This window comes from Mastomys coucha, unplaced genomic scaffold, assembly GCF_008632895.1.
Source record: "Mastomys coucha isolate ucsf_1 unplaced genomic scaffold, UCSF_Mcou_1 pScaffold5, whole genome shotgun sequence".
In the NCBI taxonomy this organism is placed as follows: domain Eukaryota; kingdom Metazoa; phylum Chordata; class Mammalia; order Rodentia; family Muridae; genus Mastomys; species Mastomys coucha.
The window spans coordinates 55,777,547-55,804,717 of NW_022196911.1; the positions used below are offsets into that span (position 1 = coordinate 55,777,547).

Genomic DNA, 27,171 nt, shown 5'->3' on the forward strand with positions numbered 1-27,171 from the left:
TGCCTGCCTCTGCCTCCCAAGTGCTGGGATTAAAGACATGGGCCACCACAGCCCAGCTCCCCTTTTTCCTTCTTTCAAGCTTGTAATCCCAGGGCCAGAGAGGTGAATACAAAACTCACTAGTCACCTACTCAGCCTTGCCTTTTTCTAGTGAGAGACCCCTTCTCAAATAAAGCAAAGTGAATGACAACTGAAATTGACCTCTGGCCTCTACATGCATGTGCATCCACACGTATGCACAAGTAAAAAAGCAATGTAAGCATTACTTCATGAAGTAATTCTTAGAGGATTTTAAAAAACAGATTCTGGGCTGGAGAGATGGCTCGGCGGTTAAGAGCACTGACTACTCTTTCAGAGGTCCTGAGTTCAAACCCCAGGAACCACATGGTGGCTCACGACCACCTGTAATGGGATCTGATGCCCTCTTCTGGTGTGTCTGAAGACAGCTACAGTGTACTTATAATAAATAAATAAATATTTCGACTTAACAATAATTTAATAATAATTTTATTACATTAATAATTAACAACAATAATCTAATAATGATTAATAATAAATAAACAGATTTCATTATTTTAGTTAGATCACCTCAAGCTGGTGCACATCTTTAATACTAGTATTTGGGAGGCAGAGGCAGGCAAATCACCATGGGTTTCCAGGGACAGCCAGGGCCACACAGGAGAACCGTGTCTCAAAAACCAAAAAAAAAAAAAAAAAAAAAAAAAAAAAAAAAAAAAATCACCTCAAGGCTAACTGCTTTAATCACTGCTTTGTAGTCATTCCCAGACTCCTGTGGGCTGTCCACAAGTCTAGAAATGACTGCTTCACCTAGCCATCCATTTGTGTGCTGGTAAGCTTGATCTTTGAACTGTTCTGTCTTCTGGTATTGGGGAGCCAGGCATCTCTGTCAGTTTGGAGCTAATAGCTCATCTTGTTTGGCTGGTTGAAAGCAAAATTTAGCTTTGTGGTTTAAAATAGTTGGGAAAGCAGGACAGTAAAGTCCTGGGCTGCACCTCTTGTTTGGACTTTTTTAGATTTAACCAGGTGGGGTGGTGGCACATGCCTTTAATCCCAGCACTTGGGAGGCAGAGGCAGGCAGATTTCTGAGTTCGAGGCCAGCTGATCTACAGGTGAGTTCCAGGACAACTAGGGCTATACAGAGAAACCCTGTCTTGAAAAACAAACAAAAAGAAAAGAAAAAAGAAAAGGTTGAATCTTTGTTATACTGCTTACTGTTGAGTTCTTGAAGTTTTGTTAAAGATGTCTCAAGAGATGAGCTGCTGTCAGTACTTTGGTATGTGTGGAATTGGGATATATAAGTGCCACAAAGTCCCAAGACTTGTTTCCTAGAGGATTAAGTTCACCGGCCTGCCTGTACCAGTGGCTCCTGCCCCACCCCCAGCCCTTAGCTTCTTTCCCCTGCAAGTCTGTCAGTGGTGAGATAGTCTCAAGGGGCTGCCTAGAGAAAATAGCCCCTCAAAGGGAGGCTGGCATTAGGCTATTACTTTTTCTAGTTCATCCTTTTTTTTTTTTTTTTTTTTTTTTTTTTGTATGTCCTGGCCTAGGCAGGATATATGGAACAGTTGGAGAATGGTGGCCATCTTAGAAATGAGCCTTAGCAACTACATCTCCAAGACTGTCCCTAGAAGAAACAGGCATAGTTCTGCACATTTCCTTATTAATGAGTTTCCAGAGTTATTTAACTTGTGTACAATCCTCCAAGGAAAGCTTGTTGCAATCTCTGTTGGTCTTAAAGTAGAGGTTTCAAAGTGATAGACTTCTGGTATAGAATGTTAGCACACATTTAATTTTTTTGTCCATGGCGCTGAAGTTGAGTAAGATCTGAGTTGAGTAAGAAGAATGTTGTCTTACAGGGAAAACACAATTTCCGTAGTCCAAATATAGTAGAGTCCAGATGGTGTGGTTGGGTAGCTAGGAGGAAATCAGTTGGCAGGAGGCTTAGGGAAATTTTACCAGGAGAAAGGAGATAGGTAATGACAGTTCCCTTGAGTTATTCTAAGGTTAATACTAGTGACAAGACAGAGCTAGGTCCTGGTACTTGATGGTTATTGCTCAGCCAAGGCAGAGACCAAGGCAGCTGGACAAGCATAAGGTATTTCCCCCCCTGTTCTCCCTGTAAAAACAGCAATAGGAGGCCATAGAAGTTTCCTTCACTTCAAGGGTAGAACTGTACCCAGGGCGTATTACATTTCAAACTGGCAGAATGAGATTTTTCACTGTCTCCTGTAGCAAGTACCATTCTTAGCAGGAGGAAAACAAAAACAAAAAGCTATTGTAGTTTCAGCTAGGCATTTTCTACTTAAGTTCAACTAAGAGAACTTATGTTTATACCTTTTGGGTTCTCTCTCCCACAGAGGAAAAAATCAGTGGACTATCACAGATAGCACAAGGTTCTAGAATTCTGGTGTTAATAGTCTTAAACACAGGGTCAAGGTCACTTCTGTGGTTCTGTGCAGCACTTCCTCCATACTAGTTGTGAGTCCTGTGTTATGGCAGGAACCTGGAATGACTTATTTAATAGCCCTTTGGAGGATGGAGCAGGGAACATGGAAGCAGTCAAGCTTTGACAAACAATTTGGACTTGTTCCTGGACTACATTAAGTGGTTTCTTGTTGGAGATGAGAAGTTAGGGACCTTGGTCATGCTTATAATAGCCAAGTCAAACATAATACTTGTTAACAACAGAAAACATTGCATGTAGCTGGCACTACTGATTCAAGCCTTTGAGGTAGGTGTGTGTGTGTGTGTGTGTGTGTGTGTGTGTGTGTGTGTATGTGTATGTATATGTGTGTATGTATATATAGTATGGAAGACTTATCTTTCAGCCCAGCCTCTAGTCACTATTATAAAATGATAACGTAGTTCATACCTGTAATCCCAACCTTCCACAGGCTAAGGTAGGAATGTTGTTATGGGTTTGAGGCCAGTCTGGACTACATGGTTACAGAGTAGAGAGACCTTCTCTCAAAAGTTAAAATGGGAAAAAATTTATATTTTTTGAATAAGACTTAGAGATAGCACCTAGCTTGAGAATGGGGCCAAAAGGCCCCTTCTAGAATAGAAGCCTGTGAAGGATCTGAGATTATGTTTCCTCTGCAGGAGCTGAACTCAGGCTCTGGCTTGCTAAGTGGTCTATGCCCTTTAGCAGTGCCAGATTCTTGGAATCTTACGTAGGAGGGTCTGATGTACTTTTGAGTTATCCAGTATCATTCTCAACCCTCAAGTAGGCCTCCAACTGCTCCCTTCCCAGAGGTTTCAGTCATGTAAACAGTCTTAACTTTTGATTCTGCCCTGAAGGGAAGTAAGTCTGTCTGCCATTTAAATCTTGAGTCTTTAATAATGACAAACAATGAGTGCCTAAATTATAAAGCATAACAAAATGAATACTGGGAAGTCTACTGTTCTCCTTACAAGCATTGAAGAAACTAAGATTTTTTTTGTTCAGCATGTAACAAAACTTGTAGCTAGGTGGAGCATGGAGGTACACACATTTAATACCGGCACTTGGGAGGCAAAGGAAGATAGATCTCTGAGTTTAAGGACAATCTGGTCTTCATAGTGAGTTACAACCAGGGCTATGTAGAAAGACCCTGTTTCAAACAGGCAGACCAAAAAGCAGTACTTCTCACTGTGGACCCAGTTAATAGGGGTGAAGAGTGGGTTTCTTTGGTCAGTGCTCTGTTACAGTCAGTGATTCTTTTGCTATAGTAATTATATATAATAATCTCTATTATGCAAATAGTAATATAGATCTTTTCACATACCAATCCTTTTGGACACTCGAATCAGTAGTTTCCAACTTGATTTGGCTTATGGATATTTGTCCATAGGGTCTTGTGTGGAACATACACACACACACACACACACACACACACACACACACACACACACACACACACACACACACACCAAACCCACTAAAGAACCCTGATGTAGAAACATCTGGAAGTGGGGATAGGAACAGGTAAGGCATTTATATATAAAGAGGCTTGTTCTATCACCTAAGACCATTGGAAAACACAGATTTTTACATCACAGTTCATAAAGTAGCAAAATTACAGTTATGAAGAGCGGCAAAAATGTTATGGTTGGAGGTCAACTCAACATAACTGTATAGGGTCAGAGCCTTAGGAAGGTTGAGAACCGCTGCTCTAAAGGCTGACAGGCTTTTGAATCCAGCATTTCCTTTGGGACAGCCTGGCCCTTACAGAGCCAATCCCAGATCTTTTGTGTTTCAGGTAGTTAGGAAAGTGTTATCTGTACAGCAGCACTTGGGAAGGAGATCAGTAGCCATAGGAAGGGTTGGCCCAAGGACAGCTAGGAATCCTAAATGGGAAAACTAGAAGGCAATCTCTTCCATCAGGCCTGGTATCTGGCTCTGTTGATCTCTGCAGTCCAGTGAAGTAGCTTATAGCAGGAGTAGTTTATCTTTTGTGGGTGCTTATTGAGAACATGGGAGGGGCTCAGTAATCAGAATTATTCCCAGAACTTCAAATCAGAAGGATTCCAGTTGAGAAGATGGTTATCTAACCACATTTGGGTCAAGGCAGGCTTCTGTCCTTTTACCAGGGACTTCCACCTTCACTCCACTAACTTCCAGAGTTAGTGGAGTTAGTTAGTTTGCTTTTATATTTGTCTTTGTGCTGGGGATTGAACCCAGGCACTCACACATGCCAGCCAAAGTGCTTTACCTCTTGAATTACATCCTATCCTTAAGAGCTGCAAACAAAAGCAATTGTGGTCTGTGCTAGGAGAGTCCTGGTTCAGACTGTTACTTAACAGTTACCAGTGAATCTTCTGTGCCAGATTTTTCCATGAAAGGTTTCTAGGCAGACACTTAGAGTTTAAATGTGGTATTTCCCTCTTGTGTAGATTCTTGAAGTAGTAGTGGCAGAAGGCAGCCATAAAACTTGATCCTATTTCTATCCCCCATGAACTTGGGTTGTTTGTCTACTTTGTTACTGATGACTCGTTCTGTCTCTTTCTAGTGGGTATGCTGCTGATGAAATCACTCACTGCATACGGCCTCAGGACATTAAGGAACGTCGGGCGGTCATCATTCTCAGGAAGTAAGTACCTTCTTGTCTGGCATCCTCTGCCTTACCTATAAACCTATCTGGATCCTTTTAGAACTTACCTCTCTGTACTTGTGGCATCACACTATGTAATTATTTTACATCCTTGGACTGTTTACGTGTGTGTGCACATTGTGAAAATGTCTGTGGAGTCAGAGTTCCAGGTAGTTGTAAGCCTTCAGACATGGATGCTGAGAACCAGACTCGGGTCCTCTACCAGAACAGTGCATGTTCTCACTCCCGAGTTATCCCCAGTTCCTTTGCTCACAGTTTTGAAACAAGATTTGGGGAGTACTTTTCTAAGCCAACCCCACCCCCATGTTCTGACTTGTTACATGTACTTTCAGTGATTATTTTTAGACTGTACTGTAGAGGCCTACTTTAAAAATGCCTAGGCTTTCACTTCTAGAAGGAGCAAGGAATGAGGAGAGGTAACAAGAGTGGGAGGTTAGGATGCAGTGTTTAGCTGGCTTATAGCTGTGTCTGTACGTCCTCTAGTGAGGGGGCCTTGGTTGGTGACATTCTGATTAACATTAGTAATCTACCCTGTCCTAGCTGGACATGAAGACTCAATAATACCTGCAATCTAGCATTTAGGAGGCTAAGGTGAAAGGATTGAATCAGGCCTGTCATAGAATAAGAAAGAAAAGAAAGGGGAAAGAGAAGAAGAAAAGTAAAGTTACTCAAGCAGAGCGAGGCACTGGTGTTAAGACCTACGAAGTGGAAGTAGAAAAAGAGTTCAAGGCCCACCTGAGCTACATGAGGCTTATGTGTGCTTGCTTCCTTTTTTGTCTTTTTTTTTTTTTTTTTTTTTTTTACAGTGTTGCTTTGGCTGGTCTAGAATTTACTATGTAGACTTGAAGATTGGCCGGCCTCTATATCTGAAGTTCTGGGATTAAAGCCACCATGATAAATAAACTCCATCTTTAAAAAAAAAAAAACAAAAGTCGAGCAAAGCAGGTCCGGGTGTACAGGCTAGGATATGCTTAGTGGATGTGCATTGTTTGCCCTTTTTTTCCCTCTTAAAGCTTAAGCAATTTCTTTTTAAATCTTAAGTACATTTTTAAATTTTGTTATAGAAAATGTTGTAGGTAAGTATGGTAATGCAGAGGCAAGTGGATATGAATTCAAGGCAAGCCTGGTTTACATAATGAGCTCCAGACAGCCAGAACTACCTAAAGTGACCTTGTCTTAAAAGGGCTGGCGAGTTGGCTCATTGATTAGGTGCACTTTTTCCAGAAGACCAGGTTTGGATTACCAGCACCTACACGCCAGCTCACAACCATCTGTAATTCTAGTCGTGGGGTATCTGACAATCTTTCTGGCCTTTAACCAGACCCAAGACTGTACAATTTCTATATTGTGAGGCTTCACATTGGGTTTTATACTTTCAATATTGAATTATATTTTTACACACTTACCACGAGGAATGAAAAGTCAATGATACAGGTAGAACTAGAAAAACAATTAGCTTTATACATTGGTTTTTGATAGTTGTTTTGTAAAACATTGTGAGATCTTTAGAGTTCCGTAGAGTACTCTGTATTTCATTTCTTCTATTTTGATATCTTCAATTTAGTATAGTATATTTGTTACAGTTAATGCTGAAGTTGAAGCAGGAAGATTATAAGTGTAGGATCTCTGTAGGCTACAGAGAACATTCAAGGCTAGCTGAGGCAAGTTTGTGAGACCCTGTCTCAAATGAAAAAGTAAAAAGAATGCTGGGCTTGGGATATACTTCAGTGATAGAATGTTTACCTGGCAAATGGAGCCCCAGTTTAATTCCCAATACAGAGAGCTAGACAGATTACACCAGTAGCTATAGACATTGGCATGTGTATGTAGGCTCAGCTTCTTGGGAGTCTGAGGCAAGAATCACTTGAGCCTAAGAACTAGAAACCAGCTTAGCATTATAGCAAGACCCTTTCTCTGAAAACAAACAACCAAAGAAAATAAGTCAATTGTGGCTGGGAATGTAGCAACAGTAAAGCACTTTGTAAGTGTGACTGGGACTTTGAGATCCGTGCATCTCTATAGTTTTAGATTTACCTAGTATCTTTGTTTTCCTGTTTCTGTAATAAAATTTTCTGACAAAGGTAAGTTAAAAAGATTTTATTTGTCTCATAGTCCCAGGGTATAGACCTTTATGATGGGGGAGTTTTAGTGGTAGAGGCTTCAGGTAGCTGGTCATATTTCATATAAAGTAAGCAAGCAGAGGACAATAAATGCTTGTGTTCAGTTCAGTTTTGTCTTTTTTTATATAGTCCAGTTTCTTAGACTAGGGAATGCTACCACCCATAGTGGGCAGGTCTTCCCAGCTCAACCTGATTAAGACACTTCTCTCTGGGGGGGTGCTGGGGAGGTTGGGGTGGCGATGGCACACACCTTTAATCCCAGCACTTGGGAGGCAGAGGCAGGTGGATTTCTGAGTTTGAGGACAGCCAGGGCTATACAGAGAAACCCTGTCTCCAAAAACAAACCAAAATAAAAGACAATTTTCTTTAAGCCTCCATGCCCAAAGGCTCATCTTCCAGGTGATTCTATATTTCAATAAGATGGTGACCAAGATTAATCATCACACTTAGGTTACTTAATTTTTTCCATGTTACCTTATTCCTCTTGGCTTATAACAGTTTCTCAGACTTAATTGGCTGGGTACTTTATAGAATATTGCAATGGGATGCACCTGATTTTTCTTATACTTGGACAAGGCTTATATTTTTCTGAAAAAGACCACAGAAGCAAAGTGCTGTTTATACTACATACCAAGATATGTATACAACTTGCTATGAATACAACTTGCACCGTTCATATTGAACATCAGCTAACCAGAGTAATCCAAGGATTGACATAGATGTCTTTTTTTTTTGCCAGCAGAATGAAGTTCTAAGTATCCAGCCTAGTCCCTTGAGGGCCTTCCCTTCATTTTTACTCTACCTTAAAGTAGCCACAGCCACAGTGCAGTCAATGAGTTTATGATTCTGTGTCAGGATGGCTTTTGTTGGAAACACCTTTCTTACGTGTTCATGTTTTATTCCACATTGCCACTCTTAAATTTCATATATTATCATTTTGGCATGCAGGACATCTTGCCTACCTGTAGCCCTTCAGCATGCCCTCTTTAAGGCTATCGCAGCCCATATACTGGCAATTGCGAATTTCCAAATTCATACTCAGGGATAATTGAGAGTATGTCTGGTGCCTAGCTTGCCATCCTGGCAAAATGAGTTAGTTGATTAGTGAAGAACAATTTGGACTGCCAAAGAGTAGTTTCAGAATAGCTCTTGGAATTTGTCTTGTAAATGAATGAACTTAGACAGTTGAAAAGGAAAGCATCCTAACTTGGGCATCCAGACATTAGCCGTACATCACAGGTGTCTTTGGCAAGGCCAAATTCTAGTGAGTAGAGTCTGGACACTGAGTCTGCCCTGTTACTTAGAGTCAGTCTTACCTAAAGTTTAGATAATGATGGTGTAAACTCCAGAGGGAGGGCCTGGTGGCTCTAATGCCAGCTCAAATCAGTCAGAGCTGACAAGATCTTTTCTTTTCTTTTCTTTTCTTTTTTTTTTTTTTTTTTTTTTTTTTCCAGACAGGGTTTCTCTGTGTAGCCCTGGCTGTCCTAGAACTCACTCTGTAGACCAGGCTGGCCTCAAACTCGGAAATCTGCCTGCCTCTGCCTCCCAAGTGCTGAGATTAAAGTCGTGCACCACCACTGCCTGGCAACAAGATCTTTTCTAAGGATTTCATGAAGAGAAGTGGATCGATAGCTGCTATGTGCTTGCTTGGATGAACAAAATATAGCTCCTTTGAAGTGACTTTTGAGTTTGCTTGGGAATAAAATCCTCAAACTTCAAACCAGTTTTTGTAGTTCCAGTACATGATTGAGTGAGATGCTGTGCCTAGGTCTCCTAACTTGGTGGTGGTTTGCACAGTGGAACACTCAAGATCTTCCCTTTACCTACCTCCTTGGTCAAGTATTACTGGGGTGCATGCTTAGTAAGTTAAGAAACAAGCTCAGGGGGCTGGAGAGATGGCTCAGTGATTAAGAGCACTTGATGCTCTTCTAGAGGTCCTATGTTCAATTCCCAGCAACCACATGGTGACTCACAACCATCTATAACATGATCTGATGTCCTCTTCTGGCATGCAGGTGTAATTGCAGATAGAGCGCTCATAAAATAAATAAATCCTTTTTAAAAATCTTTATAAAAATCTGGGCGGCAGTGGCACACGCCTTTAAATCCCAGCACTTGGGAGGCAGAGGCAGGCAGATTTCTGAGTGCAAGGCCAGCCTGGTCTACAGAGTGAGTTCCAGGACAGCCGAGGATACTCAGAGAAACCCTGTCTCTGAAAAACAAAAAACAAAACAAAACAAAATATCTTTATAAAAAAAGAAAAGAAACAAGCTTAGGCAGGGCGTAGTGGCACACACCTTTAATTCCAACACTCATGAGGCAGAGGCAGGTAGATCTCTGAGTTCAAGGCCAGCCTGGTCTATGTAGTGAATTCCAGACCAGCCAGGGCTACATAATAAGAAAAGAAAAGAAACGAACTCAGTGCTTAAGAGCACTTGCTGCCCTTCATAAGGAACTGAGTTCAGATTCTAGATCAGTCACAGTGTCTGCATAGCCCTAACCAGGCTAGCCTCCAACTTGCAGGTACCCTTCCCACCTCTACCTCCTGAGTTTTGGGATTGAAGTTTCATGCCACCATACTTGCTAAAAATAAAAAGGGCTGTGAGAGATGGCCCAGCAATTAAAAGCACTGGCTACTCTTCCAGAGGAACTGGGTTCTGTTCCCAGCACTCCTATGGTGCCTCACAACCACCTGTAATTCCAGTTCCAGGGGATCTGATACCCTCTTCTAAATTTTTTTGTTTAAAATCATACTTCCCATCGGGCAAAAATACTAATACATGTAATAAGAATAAATTCTGAATATAAAAAAAAAACCCCAGCACTTGGAAGAGGCAAGTAAGTTTCTGAGTTCAAGGCCAATGTGGTCTATAGAGTGAGTTCCAGGACAGCCAAGGTTACATAGAGAAACCTTGTTTCAAACAAACAAACCAACCAGAATAGTTAATTAAGAGAGTTTGAGAGTTAGAGGCAGCCAGATCTCTGAGGTTTAAGGCCAACCTAATCTACATAGCAAATGCCAGAACAGTCAGGACTATAGAGAGAGCTTGTCTCCGGGGTGGGTGGGTGGGTGGGTGGGTGTGTGTGTGTGTGTGTGTGTGTGTGTGTGTGTGTGTGTGTGTGACAGAGACAGAGACAGAGAATATTGTGGGGAGAATGTTACTTGAGTGGGGTGAAATAGTAGCATGTCCTTAAAAAGTGCCTGTATCCAATAATGTCCCTGGTTATTTTAGTCATTGTGCTCCCTGGAGAAGAACTAGACCCAGCCTCTTTTGGGGGGATAGTTGAATGGTTAAAATACTGGTTAGATGACCAAGGTGGTTAATTTATGGACTTGGTACTAGTGAATGGTGTTTCTGTTCTTTGCATGATTTCCTGATGTACACTCCAGTGGTCTTCCTACTGGGAGGACCTGTTTTGTTGCCAACATACTCACATATTAACCCTAAGTGTAGGAGGTGTGAACTCTGAAAAGGAGCTCAGGCAGGAAGTGAATTACTTGGAAGGAGTTTTGAGCAGGGATTTCCAACTTGTCACCAGGTTTTTATTGTACAGAGGCATCCAAGAAAAGCACCATAAGACACTCATAGTTCTTTCTATTTTTGCATGCATTACAGCACAAAGCAAAGGACACACTGATAGGAAAGCACAGAATAAGTCCCTTGAGAGCCCACGAGAAAGAAAATTAAAATTAATTACATCCATGTTAGTGGAAGAATCCAGGAAGGCTTTCAGAACTAGAAACCACTGGCTAGACAGAAATGTTACATTTAGTGGCTGGAAAGCCAGAAAGTGTGGGGCACTCAGTAGTGGGGGACTAGGGACTAAGAAAGAGCTTATATCAACATTTGCACCTCTGGAGAGCTTTGGGGGATTTTTTTGTCTTGATCTCAAGTGCCTCTCAAGACTTGTTTGTTGAGTCTGTCTACAACACTTGTAGGTGGCACTGTCTGTTAAACTGGGTGAAGTGGATGAAATGAGACAAGGCAATATAAATAGGACGCTTTTTGGTAAAGTAGGTCTTACAGAATGTTCTGAAGAACTAGGGAAGAAACAGCTAGAGGTCCATTTACCAAAAGTTAGCAAACATTAGTATGTTATGGTTTTCTGTGTAGTGCTGGGAGTATTTGTTAGTATGATTTTTTTATTTATTTTTTGTTTTGTTTTGTTTTGTTTGTTTGGTTTGGTTTGGTTTGGTTTTTCGAGACAGGGTTTCTCTCTGTAGCCCCGGCTGTCCTGGTACTCACTCTGTGTTTTTTGTTTTTTGAGACAGGGTTTCTCTGTGTAGCCCTGGCTGTCCTGGAACTCACTCTGTAGACCAGGCTGGCCTAGAACTCAGAAATCCGCCTGCCTCTGCCTCCCAAGTGCTGGGATTAAAGGCATGCGCCACCACTGCCCTGCTTGTTAGTATAATTTGATTTGTTTGATTGTGGTTATGTTTTACAAGTGGTCCAGTGCTTTACCACTGAGCTATACCTAGCCCAAGTGATCTCTTACCTGTGTGTCCTTTGGAGAAGTTAGCCATTGAATACTCACCAGGGAGGGGCAAGTCAAGAAAGGCTTTCCAGAGATGTACAGGCAGTACTCAAATGGTTGGGACTTATCCAACAACAACAGAAGGGTTTCAGGGTCTGTTAAGCCAAGTGAGGCATTCTTTTGGCTAGGGAGGTAGCTCATGCTAACGGTTTGCTTAGCTTGGCTGAAGCCCTGGTTCCATTCATAGTACTACAAAAAGAGGGAAGGCTGGCTTTGAGGCATCCATTATGCTGCAACAGACAAATAAGCCTGGATGGCAATAGAAGCCACCAGTGGAATGTGGGATTCCAGAGGTCTGCTGGGGACCCTACCCTAGTTAAGTGTATGGATGAACAGAGGGTGGGTGTGGTGGTGCACTCTGCTCTGTTCATCAGGAGAGTATTAGTGCCTAGATCTCAGTTTCCCTAGCTGTGACCATGCCTAAGCTATTGCCCCATCTCCCATAATTGTGGTGCTGCCCCCTTGCAGCTCTGCTTTAGAAACCCTGATGAGATAGTAGCTATGTGACTGAAGTCAGGGATCTGACCACTGATTTAGTATTGTTCCCTACCTTCAGCAGCTTTTCTATTAGATGAATGGTAAAGGAGCATAAGAGGTGTGACTGAGCCAGGCAGTGGTGGCGCATGCCTTGAATCCCAACACTTGGGAGGCAGAGGCAGGTGGATTTCTAAGTTCGAGGACAGCCAGGGCTGCACAGAGAAACCCTGTCTTGAAAAACCAAAAAGAAAAAAAGAAAAAGAAAGAGGTGTGTCTAAGACAAAAGTCCACCCCTTCCTTACCCACAGTCTACATGTGGATGTGTTGGAGGTTATTTTTTGTTGTTCTGATCTTTTTCTTGTGTGTTTGGTATATATGCATGTGTATGTGCTTTCTTCTGGGTGGGTACACATTGGAGACCAGTCTTGATGCTGGGAATCTTCCACCATTTCTATTTTACTGTAGTCTTAGGGTTTTATTGCTGTGAAGAGACACCATGACCAAGGCAACTCTTGTAAAGGACAACATTTAATTGGGGCTGGTTTACAGGTTCAGAGGTTCAGTCCATTATCATCAAGTTGGGAGCATGGCAGTATCCAGGCAGGCATGGTGTAAGGAGCTGATGAGAGTTCTACATTTGAAGGCCACCAGGGGAAGACTGTTTACCAGGCTGCTAGGAGAAGGGTCTTAAAGCCCCTCCTCAAAGTGACACACTTCTTCCAACAAGGCCATACCTCCTAACAATGCTACTCCCTGGACCAAGCATATTCAAACCACCACACTTATGCATTTATAAATTTGTTTTTATTTTTACACATGGATGTTTTGTTTGCACCCGATAGCCACAGGTCAGAGAGGGCATCAGATGCCCTAGGACTAGAGCAGTGGTTGGTTCTCAACCCTCCTACTGCTGAAGGATTGTGGTGACCCCAACCTTCTTTTTTTAAAGATTTATTCATTTATTGTATTCAAGTACATGGTAGCTGTCTTCAGAAACCCCAGAAGAGGGTGTCAGATCTCATTACGGATGGTTGTGAGCCACCATGTGTTTGCTGGGAACTGAACTCAGGACCTTTGGAAGAACAGTCAGTGCTCTTAACCACTGAGCCATCTCTCTAGCCCCATAACATTATTTTTGTTGCTACTTCATAACTGTAATTTTGCTACTGTTATGAGTTTTAATGTAGATATTTTTGAAGGTAGAAGTTTGTTAAAGGGGTTGCACAGCTCACAAGTTGAGAACCACTGGAGTAGAGTTAACAGACAGTTCTGAGCTGCCATATGGGTACTGGGAGCCAAACCAGGATCCTCTAGAAGCTAGTTCTATTAATCCTGGGCTTTCTCTTGGGCCCCTGCCGTTTTCATTGTTTGATCTTCTCAAGTAAACCCAGAGCTTTTTGGTTTTTCAAGACAGGGTTTTTCTGTGTAGTCCTGGCTGTCCTGGAACTCACTCTATAGACCAGGTTGGCCTCGAACTCAGAAATCCGCCTGTGTGCGCCGCCACCACCACCCGGCTAAACCCAGAGCTTTTCAGTATGCTATCTTGCTAACCTTCTTGCTCCAGAGATCACTTCCAAGGCTGTAGTTACAGGTGAGTCACTATGTTACTTGGTATTTATATGGGTTCACAGACAGTGTTCCTCTTGCTTCTCTGGCAAGCACTTTAACTGCTTGAGCCAACTCCCCAGTCCCTGTTGACTGTAGCCTTGGCCATCCTTTCTTTGTTCCAGTCTCATCTGTACCTTGGCCTGGTTTGTCTTCTTGATAGAGTTGCAACTCTAGGAATGGTAGTCTTCATGCTAGCCCTCAACTCTTCTCTCATAAGGACTCAAGTCTGCTTACCTCTCCCGGCCCCCTTGCTCCTGTGTTGATAACTGAATCCAGTACTTCATCCGTGTAAACAAGCACTCTGCCTCAGAGTTATAGTGTGAACCCCAGCTCAGACCTCTTTGGCAGATGTTCACATCTGCTGCCTTAAGCCTAATTTACGTTTTTCTGTCTCGTTAAGGATGGTTGTGAGCCACCATGTGGTTGCTGGGAACTGCTGTTGTTGTTTTGCTTTTACTGGACATTGTATTTCTTTTCGTTCTTATTAATTTAGGCAAGGTCTCAATATTTAACCCTAGCTGGCCTCCAACTCATTTTCCTGCCTCTGCCTCCTGGGTGCTTAAAGGCATGCAACTCCCCTCCCCCAGACTTTCAAAAGCCCTTGGATAGAGGGGAGCAGCTACCAGAGAACCTGAATTCAACTCCTGATACCCGTATGGGGTGGTTCATAACCACCTGTAGCTCCAACCCTAGCTTATCCAATCTCTTTGTTCCCCATGGACATTTGCATATGCACACACAACAGGCACACGTGTAATTTAAAAGTAACTTTTTTAAAAAAAAATAAAAATAATCTCTTTTGGTCTCTGCTTGTTTAACATTCCCCAAAGGACTACTGATACTTGGATGTGGCAGGGGTGTTCACCTTCTCTCTAGTCTCTGGCTCTGCCACATGGTCTTCATGACCCTGTGTCTATGAGAAAATAAGGTCATTCTGCTTTCCTCTATCTATCTCTTCTGCAGTCCTGGGGCAAAACCCTCCCTGTGTTTGTATTGCTTGCAGGGGTGAGGGCATCTATTGGAGTGTGCCCACAATGCACTGGCAGGTTGGATAAATGCTCCTAGAGAAACTCAAGTGTGACTGGTTTGAGAAATGCTGCCTTCTGTGGCTAAGAATGTTCTGGGGTCTCTTTACATAGCATGCATAGCAATCCTAATCGTTGGAGGTATCCAGACAGAAGTTACTCCTAATCTCCACTTCTGGGCCTGAGAGTGAGAAAGATACTTCTGGACATAATTAGATGTATGTTTAGTTGAACCATGAAGAAACCAAAGCACAGAATATAGACTGCTGGCCTGAGGACCAAGCTGGTCTTCACTAGAGATAGATCTGTTCTGATAGGGTTTATACCTTTACAAGAGGCCCTTTTGAGACCCCCGTATGTGTTTGTTTCCTTTGCAGGACAAGATTAGATGCACCGCGATTGGAAACAAAATCCCTGAGCAGCTCCACATTGCCACCCAGCTATGCTTCAGATCGCCTGTCAGGAAACACCAGAGACCCTGCGCTGAAACCTAAAAGGTCCCACCGCAAGGCAGACCCCGATGCTGCCCACAGGTACTTAAACCCTCAACAGAAGTCAGTGCAACTGAGTAGGAGAGTGGGGAAGTAGAGGTACGGCAAGACCATGCAGGGCTTTGAACCTGAGATAAGGAGAGCCCAGCACACCTGACACAGGACCGGGCACCAAACTCAGAGTTAAGCAGACTCCACAAGGTGTCTAAGAGACAGCCCAAGACTGGCCCGTCACTTAGTGGGCAGGCCCCACTGCTATTAGTGCATCTTGATTGAGATCTACTGAGTCAAGAAGCCCAATTCAAGGATAGGGGCTTCTGAAGTCCCCTTTAGTGATGGTAACACTAGAACTTTCCTTCTGGCTTCTCAAGTAACTGCTTTTCCCTCTTGTTTGCAGACCTCGGATTCTGGAGATGGACAAAGAAGAAAATCGGCGGTCTGTGCTTCTGCCTACACACCGGCGGAGGGGGAGCTTTACCTCTGAGAACTATTGGCGCAAGTCGTATGAGTCCTCGGAAGATTGCTCAGAGGCAGCCAGCAGCCCCACCCGCAAGGTGAAGATGAGGAGACACTGAGGCTCTGTGCCCTTCTGGGACTCTGGCTAATCCTGATGTAGCTACCCCATCTTCTGTTCCGTTTGAGTGTTTTTTCTTTGTTATTTTGGTCCTGTATACGTTTTCCTTGCTTTGTTGCCCATTAAGGCTAAAGAACAGAATTGGTGAAAGACCTGGGTTCTTATGTTTTGGCTTCCCTCCTTGCTGGAAAAGGCTGTTAGCTTTTCTGTAGGGGATTGCTCACACCAGAGTAGCCAGTAGAGATAATGGGGACAGTGTCTTCAAGTGGAAGTTTATTGAAACATACAAAATGTTTTGGTTACGAAATTCTAGTTTGGGCTTTAAATGTAAATCTTTGTAGTGTTTCAAACAAAGTCTATTCTTTTGCCAGCCATTTTCTTCCACTGATGCTCATGTTTGGATGAGGTCTCTTGGAGCCATATAGGCCCAGCATTGAGTCTGCTACCCATACATCTCACCTGCTGTCCAGGCTCTGGAAGCTCATGCAAATATTCTGCTCCCCACTGCTCAGGTTGGCTGTGTATGGGGCTTAAATAGTGCCAGCCTCCGCCATCCCATTTCTGAGTCCCCAGGTTTCCTGCATGCCCTCTGGCTTGCTCTGCCCACCAATCCTGGATGGTCGAGGAACTAGCACAATGGTCCTGGCCTCTTTTGCCAAGAGCATGCCTGTTTGCTGGGTTGCTCCTATTAGGCATATGTGTGTGATTGTATGAAACAGTTAGACTTGCTGCAGTGGGTAATTTGTAGGAATTGTTTCTAGCTAGAGGAACTGATTTGCTTCCAGTCTAGCATTTGGGTTATGGGAACTTGGGGTGTGTGGTAGGGCTTCGTTTCTTTTGTTCTGAGGTGTTTCCCCCTCCCTTTAGTCTCTCAGTTGACCATCTTGGGCCTCTTTTCCCATATCATCTCTCAAAGAAGGTGTGCCTCCTCTATCCACCTATTTTATAGCATATATCCAAGGCTAGAAGTCAAACCTGCATATTGGGTTGGTACTTTCTCTGCCTCAGGGGCCTGGGTGCTGGGAAAGAAACTTCTAAAAATAATAGAAAAAAATATAAAGGTAAAGTCTTTAACAGTTTCTGCCTGCTTTGATCCTGAAAGGTGGGGTTTTGCTGATCCGGGTTCATTAGGAATGACTTTGGCAGCCAAGCCAGGACTGGGCCTGCTGAAAACAGGCCTTCTGAGCAGCCATGCCACCATCACTCCGGAAGTGCATAAAGGTCTGGCCTCCAGGCCTCAATGGCTGCAGAGATGTGAGAGCAGCCAACTGTCAGGAAGTCTCTCTTTGGGGTCAGATCCTTTGCCGATGTGGAACCCTCAGGTTGAGACTGCATAACTAAAGCAGTCACAGGTCTTCTGGGGTTTGGGGTTTTTGTTTTGTTTTTTTTGTTTTTTACTGCTCTTTTCCCAAAAATGATTTGTAGTTGTGTGTGCAGCACTTTGCCCTAATATGTGTGTGCTCTACAATAAAAACCAAATCTAATATATTTTGAAACAGTTGTCTGATGCTGTGGTGAGAGAAAGCCTGACCTTGGGTTTTTTTCCCTTAATTTATTTTCTTGACCTTCCAACTGGATTTGGAGAAATTTATTGCCTACCAGTCCTCTGAAGATTGGTCACTGACACCCCTTGATTGATGGCTAAAGGTGGACTTGTCCTTGCCCACTGCCCTCTCGCCTTCAAGGAGGGTGGCCTTCAATAAACCTTGGTGGCCAGGGACACACTTTGTTGAATTCTAGAAGGTACAGTCTCTCCCTGGTTTGGAGGAGAGGCTGCAGGCCAGTACAAACACTGCAGATGGAGCTGGAGCAGGGACAGCAGAGCTTAGGTAGAGGACATGGCCATTCTTGTACTCAGCAGCTAGGCTCTTGGGCTCCCTGGGTGTAGAACGTTGGTAGATAAAGCAGGTAGGATAGGATGAGACTGGGACTCAGTCCACTGGGGTCCTTAATGTGGATCCCAGGGGATTGCCAACTATTTCCATCTCTCCAGCTCTGCTCCAGTGATCTGAGCCAGTTTGCTCAAATTGCCACTGTGAATCTTGGTCAAGCCATTTCATTGCCCATAGAATGGCTGGCCAGCAGTTTGAAAAGCAGTGGTAGGTCTAGAATGGCCAGGGCCTCTTTATGAACTGTGCAGTGGAGTGGGATGACACTAGAACTGAGAGAAAGCACCAGATGTCATCCCAGCTGTGATGTTGCAGAAGTGCAGATCCCAATCCATGCTTGGGTGCCTTTCCTAGGGACAAGAGATGGAAGAGACATTTGATACCAGTAATCCTAGGCTTCAGTCTCCTGAGATAGTACCCCAATCCTTGAGAAGGATTAGCCTTAAGCAAGTTTCTCAGAGTCTCACACCTGACTCCCTGAATCTTTCCTGTTCTAGCATGGCACTAGGTTCAGCCCCTGACTCAGTCCTCATGATATACAGTAGTTCCTCCAACAGCAACTGGATGTACCAGCCCTACCCATCTCAGATCTCATTCTATTCCTTTAACCTTGTTGTATGGAGAAAGAAGAGTCTAGAGTAATGAGAAAAATAAGAGTGTTCTGTAGGCCAGGCTCAGGATGGAAGGAGAGACCTGTATATGACATGCTTACATGCATGTAAAGGTGTTCTATGATGTATAAATAGGCAGTAGAGCCCATTAACTGTAAGTGTAAATAACATGTACAGTGTGCTTGTAAATCTCTATAGTTAGTTGTTGCCCACAGAACATTTTAATTGGCTTTTTGTTGAAGTGTCAGATTCATCATCTGCCTGTGGTTATAATTCAAACACCATGTGAGGGAGATGCATTTTATCAGTTTCTCTTAGTTTTCTATGGCTGCCAAAACATTACCACAAACTTGAGAGCTTAAAGCAAAAGAAATTAGCTGGGTATGGTGGTACATGCCTCTAATTCCAACACAGGCTGAGGCAGAAGGATCAAAAGTTCAAGGCCTGCCTGGGCTAAAAAAAAACAAGTCCTTGTCTCAGAAAGCAAAGCAGCCAGGCATGGTGCTTGTCTATAATGCCAGCAGGAGTGTTGCAAGTTTGAGGCCAGCTCAGTCTACATAGGGAGCTTGAGGACAGCCAAGGCGACATTGTGAGACCCTGTCTCAAAACAACAAAAATGTAGACTCTTTCGTGCTCCCTTTGAGACTTTGGTAGGAAGATTACTCCTGCCTCTTGCAGCTTGGTATGGCTCTAACCACTCTAGTTGCAAGTACTCTAGATTCAGTCACATGGCTTCTTTTGTATGCTACATCTATCTCAGTGCCTCTCTGCCCCCCCCCCCAACCTCTGTGAGAGAGAGAGAGAGAGAGAGAGAGAGAGAGAGAGAGAGAGAGAGAGAGAGAGAGAGGTGCGTGCATATGTGTTTAGAAAGGGTCTCACTCTAGCCCAGGCTAGCCTTGAAATAGCAATCTTGCCACTGCATCTAACTTTTTCTGTCCCTGTCTTAGTTGAGCATTTGTCATTGGATATAGGAATACCCACATAATCCACAGTTGCATAGCTCCACTTCCTTTGGAGGGGGGCAGTGCTAGAGATGGAACCCAGTGCCTCTCCAGTGTTAAGCAAGGACTCTACCACTGATCCACACCCTAACCCCCACCTACTCCTTATTAAAGTAAAGTGTATGCCTTCCAGAAACTAGAACCTGAGAGCCTTGGGGCCGACATGCAGCTTACAATGCTCCTCTTTCTTCAGAAATTGTTACTAAATCTGTGACCTATTGATTCCTCAAAGAAATTGTATTAATTCGGTTGAAATTTCTCAGCCTCAGCACTATTTTAAAACTTAATCTGGATGATAAATCCATTGCTTGCTTGTATTTTTTTTTTTCTTTAGTGCTGGGGATTAGGTCTAGGGCCTTGTGCATTCTGGGCCTTATAAATGTTACCCATGCCCCCAGCAGCTCATTGCTTTCTTAAGTTTAAACCTATGCTGTCCAATCTGGAACCACTGGACTCTGGCTTTTGAGCACTTGAAATATGGCTAGTTTCAATTGAGATATGCTTTATACACCAGAATTTGAAGTTAGTATTAAAAAAGAATGTAAAATATATAATTGATAACTTTATATTGGTTACATGTTGAAATACTATTTTGGACATACTGAGTTAAATAAAATACATTATTTAAATTAATTTCACCTGTTTGAGTTTTTTTTTTTTTTAAGTTGTGTATGGTCTGGTGTGGGCTCATGAACATACATTCATACAGGTGCCTGAGGATCCAGAAAAAAGAATGGCACCCCGGGGAGCTAGGATTGAGCTGTCCCATGTGGTTGCTGGAGACCATTAAAACTCTTGTTTCTATTTTGAATCTGGCTCTTGAGTTTGTCTGCTGGGAATCACATAGAATTGGATAGATCGATTACCTAACATGTGTTCAGTCCCAGCACCGTACACACACAGACAAAACATCCTAGATAACACTAAATACACCTGTAACCCCAGCACTCGGAAAACAAGCAGGGAGGGGAAAAGAACAGTAAATGCCGTGAACAAAAAAAACTCCTTACTTTTTGAATATCAGTACCTTAGTTTTTAATATTTCAATTTTATGTAATTACTTCTTCCCTCCTTTAGTGCTGGGGATTAAACTCAGAACAGGGAGCATGCTAGGGAAAAAAAAACAGTAAAATTCAGACTTAGTCTCTGATTTTCTTTTTCCATTGTTAACTAACACAGGAAGTTTGTGAAAATGAATATATATGTACACACATACATACACACACACGCGTGCGCCACATTATTTTGGTGCTAGGAATTGAACCAAGGACTTGATGGGTTCAGCAAGCACTGTACCACTGAACTACACCCTCTTAAACATGATTTGCCAGTTGAATTTTGCAGCTAGTGTGAGATACTGCTGGATAATATTTGTGGGCTTTTGGCAGAAGGAACGTGGTCTGACTTAGGATCTGGTGAGCTCTAGAGAAGACAATCACAATTAGTAGGAAAGTCACTGCCCTGGCAAGCAACTAGGAAGTGTAAAGCCAGGGAGCTGAGGGTCCCAAATATATTGTGGGTGCTGAAGCCCTGGACTCATCAGTTTGAGATCCATCATCTCAGTACCAGACATTCACTGCTGCAGTTCTTCCTGTGCCCTCAGTGTGGCAGCAGAGCCCCCAGTCATTTCCTGGTGGCATGTGGAGCAACCAGTCCTGTATTTGGATGGGACTAAGTACCCAAAGGTCACATAATCTGCCTGAGTCTGCCACTGCTTCTGTTCTACACAGCCAGGGTCTTTGTGGCTATACTTGTTTAAAGGCATTCAATCTGAGGAAAAGCAGATGCTATCAGGTGCCATGAGTTGTGAACAGATTGCCTCAACATGGGTCTCACCATACCTTAGAGAAGAGTGTACCTATCACATCTCAAGTGGTGGAGTTGCTCAAGCTTCGCTTACAGGGCCTGGGCTCTCCTTGGTTACTAGGGGTTCCTCTTTTTTTTTTAAGATTTTATTTTTATTTATATGAGTACACTGTAGCTGTCTGTCCTCAGACACACACCAGAAGAGTATGTCAGATCCTATTACAGATGGATGTGAGCCACCATGTAATTGCTGGGAATTGAACTCAGGACCTTTAGAAGAGCATCTCTCCAGCTCTAGGGGTGCCTCTTAGTATTGACTTCCCAGGGTACACTACATAGCTCCCATGTTTTTATTATCACATTCAATTATTATTATTATTATTTTGTTTGGTTTTGTTTTTCAAGATAGGGTTTCTCTGTATAGCCCTGGCTGTCCTGGAACTCACTCTGTAGACCAGGCTGGCCTTGAACTCAGAAAACCACCTGTCTCTGCCTCCCAAGTGCTGGGATTAAAGGCATGCGCCACCACTGCCCAGCTTCCCATTCAATTCTTTTTTTTTTTTTTCGAGACAGGGTTTCTCTGTGTAGTCCTGGATGTCCTGGAACTCACTCTGTAGACCAGGCTAGTATCTGCCTGCCTCTGCCTCCCAAGTGCTGGGATTCAATTCTTAACCACAATTCCTAGTACCACACTTAGAGTCAGAAATCCTAATTCAACAACTGCAATGAGCAAGTGGCATCCTCTGGCTTCAATTTCTTCCTCTGTAAAATGACTATAGCCTTAAACTGACAGTGGTTACCCATGCTTTTAATCCCAGCACTCAGGAGGCAGAGGCAGGTGGATCTCTGAGTTCAAGGACAGCCTGGTCTACTAAACAAGTTCCAGGACAGCCAGGGCTACACAGAGAAACCCTGTCTCAAAACACCAACAACAACTCACACAAAGTGAGTGTAGCCTTAAAGGAAGAGTTGCCTGCACAGACTGTGTTAAGTGTTAACAAATCAGGGAATATTACCCATTCTACAATGAGGAAATAGGATGAGATGGCAGAGGCAGTAGGTTAGAACCTGGAATCACAGAGAGGAATGAATCATACAGCCCTACATCCTGCAGACTTGTGACAGTATCCAAATACCCAGTCCCTGCAGCCACAAAGCCACCCTCCCAGTAGATGTACCCCAGTCTGAGTCTTTAATTGCTTACAGCCAAATGTAGCTATCCTGGGGCCAGGGAAACAGATAGCTGAGAAGGTAAGGACATTTGCTGCCAAGCCTGATGATCTGAGTTTGATCTCCAGAACCCAAGTAATCGTTAGGAAAAAGCTGACTCCACAAAGTTGTCTGTATGTGCCTCAATCCCACATAATACATGTATGCATACACATGTGCACATGTGCATACACTAGTAATAATAAGTAAAATGTTTTTTAAAAAGAGCTCATGTCAATATCCAGGGTCAGTTCTGTGTCAAGATGAATCCTACTTCAGGAGAAGGATGACCGAAGGTATGTATTATCTATCTTTGACCTTTTCTTTATTAGGGTGAGATTCAAGACAGAGTCTCAGGATGTATTCCTATCTGGCCTGAACTCAACAACCTCCTCAACAAGTTCCTTCTGGGAGCCTGTTTTCTCCTCTGTAAAATGGAATCAGAGAGGGTGATCCACTCTTTCCTGGTCAGCCCCTGGATGGAATATGCCAGTGCATAGGGTGTGCCCTCCTATCTGCATTCCTGGAAGAACGAGGGACTCACTGCTGCCCTTTGACTAGCCCAACTGACTCCTGTCCTGGTATACTACTCTCTTTCGTCCCTTAGCTTCCCCTAAGCCCACCTGCAGGATCTCCTAGATCTCCTGCAGGAATTCTAGGCCTGCCAAGCCCCCGGACACCACCTAGAAGCAGCTGCTGGTATGGTTTGGCCAGCCCCTGGAAGTTTGAGGCTCTCTCCTTGCACCTTCCCTGCTCCCTGGGACTTCCTTCTTGCTCTTTAGAATCACGTTCTCCTCTTCTATTCGAAGGGATGTAGACCAAGGTGACCTTGAACCGAGTGTCTGTCCTTAGCTTCCACTTACATTCTCTAAAGTAAAGTGTTTGCACCTACAAAAACTAAAAATGAAGCATATGCATTTCATAAGGCACCCATTCCTGAGGAATCTTAGAGTTTGCTAGCTTAGCTGAGGGACATCTCCAGGGTGGTGGTTTGAATAGATGTGGCCCCACAGACTCGTGTTTGAATGCTTGCCCATAGAGAGTGGCACTGCTAGGAGGTTTGGACTTGTTGGAGTAGATGAGGCTTTGCTGGAGGAAGTGTGTCACTGTGGGGGCCAGCTTTGAGGTCTTCTATGCTTAGACTACAACCAGTGTGGTACACAGTCTCCTGCTGCAGACCAAGATGTAGAACTCTCAGCTCCTCTAGCGCCATGTCTGCCTGCAATATCATCATGATCCCACCATGACAATAATGGACAAAGTCTCTTCATCTGTAAGCCAGCCCCAGTTAAATGTTTTCTTTTACAGGAGGTGTTGCCGAGCAGTGATGGCACAAACATTTGGGAGACAGAGGCAGGTGGATCTCTGTGAGTTCAAGGCCAGCCTGGTCTGTAGAGTGAGTTCCAGGACAGCCAGGGCTGTTATACAAAGATGCCCATCATTTTAAACTTACAGAGTGCTGAGATTACAAACACTTAGTACTGGGCTGGAGAGATGGTTCAACGGTTAAGAGCACTGACTGCTCTTCCAGAGGTTCTGAGTTCAACTCCCAGCAACCACATGGTGGCTCACAACCATCTGTAATGAATGGGGTCTGATGCCCTCTTCTGGTGTGTCTGAAGACAGCTACAGTGTATTGCGCCGGAGAGAGCAGGGCTGGAGCAAACAGAGGTCCTAAGTTCAATTCCCAGCAACCACATGATAGCTCACAGCCATCTGTACAGCTACAGTGTACTCATACACATAAAATAAATAAATAAATCTTTAAAAAATAAATAATATTTTAAAAAACATTTAATACCATACCTAGTTTACTTAAGCTGAATTCAGGGCTTTATGTATACTAGGAAAGCATTCTACCAATCCAGCTATGTACCCAGCCCTTTTCCTTTTTTGGGTGTGTCGGAGTTCCACTCTATTAGTCCAAACTGGCCTGGAACTTACTACCTAGCACAGCCTTGAACTTGCAATAATCCTCTTGCCTCAGTTTCCAGGTACTCCCAGGCTACCATCCCTCATTTGTATGTTATATTATTGTTTGTTTGATTTAAGTTTAGTTGTTACTAAAGAGGACTGGAGAGATGGCTCATTGGTTAAGAATGCTTTGTGCCTGTTATGGGGGCTCATACCTTTTAATCCCAGCACTCAAGAGGCAGAAGCTGATGGAATTCTGTTTGAGGCCATCCAAAGCTACGTAATAGAACCCTATCTCAAAAAATAAAATGAAATATAACCAGGCATTGTTGCTCAAATCTATAATCCCACCCTTTGGGAGAAGGCAGAGGCAAGAGATTGGATAAGCTGGAGGCTGAGCCATCTCTCCAGCCCAGTACTAAGTGTTTGTAATCTCAGCACTCTGTAAGTTTAAAATGATGGGCATCTTTGTATAACAGCCCTGGCTGTCCTGGAACTCACTCTACAGACCAGGCTGGCCTTGAACTCACAGAGATCCGCCTGCCTCTGCCTTCCAAATGTTTGTGCCATCAGTGCTCGGCAACACCTCCTGTAAAAGAAAACATTTAACTGGGGTTGGCTTACAGATGAAGAGACTTAGTCCATTATTGTCATGGTGGGATCATGATGATATGCAGGCAGACATGGCGCTAGAGAAGGAGCTGAGAGTTCTAAGGCTGTCAGGGCTACATGGCAAGAGCCCATCTCAAAGAAAAAACAAGGGGCCCTGGAACGTACAGAATTCCACCTGCCTCCGCATCCCAAGAGTTATCAGGGTCAAAGGTGTTCCATTGCATCCTTCTAGACTCTCTCCCTCTCCCCCTCTCCCCCTCCCTATCTCTTCTTCCCTCTCCCTCCCCCTTCTCCTTTCTCTTTGGTACGTTTTTTGCTATGCCCTTAAGGTTAGTCTCAAATTCTTTTTTTTTTTTTTTTTTTTTTTTTTTTTTTTTTTTTTTTGGTTTTTTGAGACAGGGTTTCTCTGTATAGCCCTGGCTGTCCTGGAACTCACTCTGTAGACCAGGCTGGCCTCGAACTCAGAACTCAGAAATCCGCCTGCCTCTGCCTCCCAAGTGCTGGGATTAGGGGCGTGTGCTACCACCCGGTGTGTCACTTTATTTTCATCCTCGAAGCAGCCACACACTTCTGAGCATGTGACATCACATGATTTCTTTGGTAAACTCCAAGGTAGACTCAGCTCTCCTGGAGCTTGGAGTCCTGAGGTTTCAAATGTTAACACTTTGACCTCAGCCACAGGTCCCCTTGATGTTAGGGTTATTGAACACAAACTCACTGGACAGTTTGTCTTCCACATAGTCCATCTCTGCTCCTAACAGGGTTAGCTGTGCTTTCTTCCCATGAACACTCGGACTCCATCTTGAATAACTTCTTTCTCAGAATCTCCTTTTGTCTTTGTATACTCAAATTTTGTAGCTTCAAATTCTCCATTCAGCCAGGCGGTGGTGGCGCACGCCTTTAATCCCAGCACTTGGGAGGCAGAGGCAGGCGGATTTCTGAGTTCTGAGTTCGAGGCCAGCCTGGTCTACAGAGTGAGTTCCCGGACAGCCAGGGCTACACAGAGAAACCCTGTCTCAAAAAAAAAAAAAAAAAGTTCTCGATTCAGGAGAACCTCCTGCCTCCACTTCCTAAGTACATCTACATAAGATCATAAGGCCACATCTTTTTCTTATCTTTTATAGAAATGTATTGAATTTAAAGAGTTTTTTAGGGGCTGGTGAGATGGCTCAGCGGGTAAGAGCACTGACTATTCTTCTGAAGGTCCTGAGTTCAAATCCCAGCAACCACATGGTGGCTCACAACCACCTGTAATGAGATCTGACGCCCTCTTCTGGTGTGTCTGAAGACAGCTACAGTGTACTTATATATAATAATAAACAAATCTTTGGGCTGGAGCAAGCAGTGACTAAGAGAGCAGGATTGACCGAAGCAAGCAGAGGTCCTAAAATTCAATTCCCAACAATCACATGAAGGCTCACAACCATCTGTACAGCTACAGTGTATTCATATACATAAAATAAATAAATCTTTAAAAAATATATTTAAAAAAATAAAAAAAAAAATAAAAAGTTTTTTAGCTCATAATTCAAGGCACAGCCCATCGTGGTGGGGAAGACCAGGAAGTAGGAGCCTAGGCAACTGGTTTTATTTGTGTTTGTAGTCAGAATAAGAAAGCAATGAACTTAGGCTTCTCAGACTTAAAAATCTACTAAAGAGGGGCTGGTAAGCTGACTGAGTGGTTAAGAGCACTGGCTGCTCTTCCAGAGAGGTACTGAGTTCAATTCCCAGCAACCACATGGTGGCTCATGGCTACCTGTAAGGGCGTCTGATATGCTCTTCTGGCATGCAGGTGTCCACGCAACAGAGTGCTCACATATCAGAAAGAGAGATAGAGACACACACACAGAGACAGAGAGAGCTGGAATGATGCTCAGTGTTGAGAGGTTCAATGCCCTACCAAAGGTCCCAAGTTCAAGTTCCCACTACTACTTGCTGGCTTCTATCTGTCTGAACTGGCATTTTGCTGGGCAGTGGTGGCACACGCCTTTAATCCCAGCACTTGGGAGGCAGAGGCAGGAGGATGTCTGAGTTCGAGGCTAGCCCAGTCTACAGAGACAGCTAGGGCTTATACAGAGAGACCCTGTCTCAAAAAAACAGAAAAAAAAAATAAAAAGAAAGAAAGAAAGAAAAAGAGAGAGAAAGAGGGAGGAGATGGAGAGAACTTTTTTTTTTTTTTTTTTTTTTT

At 43.6% G+C, this 27,171-nt stretch overlaps 1 protein-coding gene across 1 annotated transcript in view; it reads left to right on the plus strand.

The window, feature by feature from the left end:
• Alkbh5 (alkB homolog 5, RNA demethylase) overlaps window positions 1-18,889 on the plus strand; it is a 24,136-nt gene extending 5,247 nt beyond the window's left edge. Inside the window, exons 2-4 of the mRNA XM_031351808.1 lie at window positions 5,009-5,089; window positions 15,254-15,409; window positions 15,765-18,889. Of these exons, the coding sequence (XP_031207668.1) occupies window positions 5,009-5,089; window positions 15,254-15,409; window positions 15,765-15,942 (415 nt within the window). The 3' untranslated portion in view covers window positions 15,943-18,889. The remainder of the gene's footprint in view (window positions 1-5,008; window positions 5,090-15,253; window positions 15,410-15,764) is intronic.
• The last annotated feature ends 8,282 nt before the right edge of the window (window positions 18,890-27,171 follow it).